General features: G+C 38.9%; 1 protein-coding gene across 1 annotated transcript in view; it reads right to left on the bottom strand.

Annotated features, from left to right (window-relative positions):
* Window positions 1-3,052, bottom strand: part of DNAAF9 (dynein axonemal assembly factor 9) — a gene marked incomplete at both ends in the record, with an annotated part of 37,459 nt that extends 34,407 nt beyond the window's left edge. Inside the window, one exon of the mRNA XM_010167641.1 lies at window positions 2,973-3,052. Within this exon, the coding sequence (XP_010165943.1) occupies window positions 2,973-3,052 (80 nt within the window). The remainder of the gene's footprint in view (window positions 1-2,972) is intronic.
* Window positions 3,053-4,467: the final 1,415 nt, after the last annotated feature.

Below are 4,467 nucleotides of genomic sequence, written 5' to 3'. Positions count from 1 at the left end.
GTGGCTGCTCCTCCCTGGAAGTGTTGAAGGCCAGGTTGGATGAGGCTTTGAGCAACCTGGTCTAGTGGAAGGTGTCCCTGTTGCTGGCAGGGGGGTTGGAACTGGATGAGCTTTAAGGTCCCTCCCAACCCAAACCAGTCTGTGATTCTGTGATTCTAAAAAGGCAGAAACAGATGAAGAGAACCGAGATAAAGATTTACTGGTACAGCCCCTAAAGTTTTTCTATCCTCTTCAGAAAGTATAAAAAATAAATATCAAGGTCTGTAAAAATTTAGCTTAGCTATGCTGAGCTGTGAAACAGTCTGATCTACAATCAGAACAGCTCCAACTACAGTCAAATTTATAGATATACTCTACTGAAACTAAATACATGTCCTCAGCAATCAGACCAACTTAACCGTGAGCTGAAAATTCCTGTTGAAATGTAAGATGCAAGAAATGCCACTGTTAAAAAAAATAGTTTAGAGTGTAATTTTAGTAGTCTGATATACTGGTTTTTAAGTAGTCTGGTATACTGGTTTTTAAGTAGTCTGGTATACTGGTTTCTTAGCAACTTTAACAGCAACACACTCCAGCTGAGACATCACAACTTTTTAAAGATGTCTGACATGCCAACCTCCAAATTCCTTTTCCCTGTCAGTTGTGATGTCTTTTCTCCCCAGCAAAGAATACAGGAATGGCACCATTCAACCACTTTAAATAAGATAACAGGATTCTTCTAAAAAAATCAGCTGTAACTATATTTAAATAACTGTATAAATAACTGGTCAGTTCTCATCTCTTTGGAATCTCACGATGCTGTTTTAATTTCAGTATAAATATTAATCTACTAGAAGCAAAGTTAGGAAAGTTTATACTGTTTTTATTCCACAGCCCAGTATGTAAAATCAAAGCTGGAGTGAGGGAAATGCATAAACTCTAGGTCATTAAAGACAGCCAAGTGAAATATAACATGCATTGACTCTAAAAAACCCATACTTAGCAGTATCTGCTTTCCATACAAGTCAACAGGACTCAATATGTAAGATTACATATTTTTTTGTCATCTGAACCTTGTATTTGAAGACAGATTCAGTGCATTTATAAAAGAGGGACATGCCTACTTAATCAGAAGGTATGCAATAAACTCAGCAGGCTACACGAGACAGGTCAGATTAGACAACAACAGCCCCATTGTGGGTGCTGAAGGAGATTAGTGCAAAGTACAAGTCTAATAACAAAACACATTTCCTATATTTCCATAACAGGAATGCTTATTTATTAAGAGGTATGGTCTTATATATGGACTTAAATACTCCACATTACACTGAGGATTACACAAAGCAATTCCTTTTGCCTCTAATGATTTCCCTAAAGCTGTATAACTTTTTGAGTGACTATTCTTTGCTTGGGACTTACTGCAGCTTCAGAGTTAAAAACAGTCAAGAAATACTACAGTGTATATTTGATGAAATATTTTATGAAATCAGACTAGTATCAAAGGCAAAAAAACAAGTACTTTATTCTGTATGATTAAGTTTCATTGGGAGGTTGACACGGTGACCTTACAGACCTTGTAGTTGTAAAGTTACTACTTAGCCAAAGACTTCTTAAACATTTACCCTAAAGAATGTGGGATGGGAAGAGTCATGTTCTACAGTGAGCATCAACCAAAAGAGGAGTAGGTTATACACTTTTACAATTTTTTTGTGGTTCAGTAAATGAGCTTCTTCAAGTTTTCTTGCTGCATCATTTAAAAAGAAAAAAAAAAAAGGCTGTTGTGTAATTTCTTAATGCAAACCTGTTACTACACAACTTCTTTAGGGCTACGTTAGACTTCTCCATATTTAACTGTAACACATTAGTTTAAAAATCACCCCTTAGTCCTATTCTCTAAGGAAATTCGATTATCATTCCTGATTTTTTCCTTTAATATCTTGATATGGAGTATATAATAAAAAACAGGAGTCAATGTTACATACAGAAATGATAATAAAGCAGTACAAAAAACCTGTCACTTTCCTACAGCATACTTGCACATGCAGCTTTATCTTGTATCACCCTTTTCTCCCAACCTCAGAAGAAATAAAGCACTGGAACTACATGTTGTTTATATGTCACTATTTAACTCATAACTGCTTCCTGGTTTTGTAAAGCAACTTTTAAAATGTATTTTGAATTAATTCTCCTGAGGCAAGACCTCCCTCCCCCTAAATTCAGGTTTTATTCATTCTGACAGTTTTCTGATTATCTCCCCCTCTCCCCACATTTTTTATAAGCTAAAGCTGTTCCAAATCACCACCCTCCATAGCTCTCCACCACAATCCCCAACCTTGGTGCTTTTCTGCTCTTCTCCACTCCCATAACCTCAGCATCTTCTAATCCCTTTCACTTCCCCATCTCCATGGGGAAATCAGTTGCAATCATAGAATGGTTTGGGTTGGAAGGGACCTTAAAGATCATCCAGTTCCAACCCCCCTGCCAGCAGCAGGGACACCTTCCACTAGACCAGGTTGCTCAAAGCCTCATCCAACCTGGCCACCAACACTTCCAGGGAGGGGGCATCTACAACTTCCTTGGGCAACCTGAGAATGGGCCTTCAGCCTTGAGCTTTTCTGCCAGGCACCAGCTAAAAACCAAACACTGCCCAGACAGCTGCATCATCACTCCAAATAGATATGGATTCAATTTTCCCCATCTTTCCTCTAATTTGGACATTAATAAAGATTCTCTTTTCCCTCCAGCTACTGACTTTTCATAAGGCTTGCAAGAACACTGATATTATTACTATTGTAGCAAGTTTACTTGAAGTGGGTAAATAAGCTTAAGAATTATTTGGGGAGAAAAGAGTGTAACAAGCAGATAGCCATAGTCCATTCAGTGAGAAACAGGGCTTGGGGCAGGAAGGAGGTGATCATCTTCTGAAACTCATGGTATCTTTATCAGTAGAGTGAGAACAAAATGTGGGGGGGGGTAAAAAAAGTAAAACTAACCTAAAATGCAAAGGATTCCATCAGGTTGAGATTTGCTGCTCTGCGTCAGGATACTCTGAATGTTTCGAAGGCGGCTGCAGCTGCAAAAGAAAGAGAATTCATCCTTAATATCAGCACTTTGAGGTGCTCAAATTTGGTATTCTAAAGAGTTGACCTGTTTTTTTTTTTCTTTAAGATAGAAAACAAGTGGACTCACTTCAACTTGGGTATCTTTTCTCTGAAATACATTTAGATCTCGTATCAAACAATCCCCAGATGATTTATTTTTGTCCACTAAAAGATGAAGCACGTAGCCCCAAGAAAAAAACAGAACCCACAATGATCCATTCTAATCAAGTGCCCTGTTAATAACTTAATAACCTCTAGGAAAAATTTCTGTTCAAGATTCCTCTCACCAAGCCAGCAACACTCTTTTCTCTACCAGAGAAGCACAGAGCAAAACGACATAGAGAAGGCGATTCTTGAGTAGAAAGTTGACAAGAGAAGGGATTGCAGGAGCATCTACACAAGAGAAGTTTGCAAAACATTAATTTCAGCACCTTCAGCACCATCAGAACGCTTCCACCCTGTGTAACTGTGTAATACAGACACATCCCAGACCTCCTACAAGACCAAAGTGAAAAGCGTGACAATTGTTTAGGGGAGAAGGGAGAAAGGCACAAAGAATTCTCCACTTGCAAATCTGCAGGTTCTCAACCACGTCCTCAGTTAATAAAGCACCAGTCTCACACTATCTGTGGTGTTCCAGCAATGCTTTTGCTTACCAGTATCGTGAAGACTCAAAGGGGTCACCCTGTTTCCATAGGAGTCTCCATCTCTGGAGATGTTCAAACCCACCTGGACACTTTCCTGTGCAACCTGGTGTAGGGAGGCTGCTTTGGCAGGGGGGTTGGACTGGATGATCTCCTGAGGTCCCTTCCAACCCCACCATTCTGGGATCCTATTGTTATTACAAGCACATACACAAGGAGAAACACAGAAGTAAGGGAACTTTCAGACAGAAAAAGAGAAAGCCATTTGAGTGAGCACACAGACAAGACAGCTCCTGACCAGGAGATCTTCTCTTATCATTTAAACTTCAGGTGCTCCTGTTTTTCCTTGCTCTCTAGAATTTTACCTAGTCCATAATGGAAAAATATAGAGCCAATACTCTCATTTAGCATAACAAAGCATGAACTCCAGAGGAGCTGTCACATTTTAAGAAAGATTTTTTTTATCTGCAAGACAAGTTAACAAACTAAACTTACACTAGTGGGTTTCCAGTCAGAAAGTGAAGCACAGCTCAAAACAACTTGAAATGAGTAACACTTAATGCAAACAATAAAAACTTTTCCCCCTTCATACCCAAAGAAATATCAAGATCATTTTCATAAGGTGCATGCTGCCTTTCTCATGACTTCTGTATTGAAACCATGAATTTTTCCTAAAATGAAGAGTTAGAATCACAGTTAGAATGGTCTGGGATTGAAGAGACCTTAAAGCTCATCCAGTTCCA

The sequence above is a fragment of the Antrostomus carolinensis genome, unplaced genomic scaffold (genome assembly GCF_000700745.2).
Source record: "Antrostomus carolinensis isolate BGI_N321 unplaced genomic scaffold, ASM70074v2 scaffold12385, whole genome shotgun sequence".
Lineage (NCBI taxonomy): Eukaryota > Metazoa > Chordata > Aves > Caprimulgiformes > Caprimulgidae > Antrostomus > Antrostomus carolinensis.
Note: the sequence above shows the minus strand (reverse complement) of the source record. Positions and strands in the feature narration are given on the sequence as shown.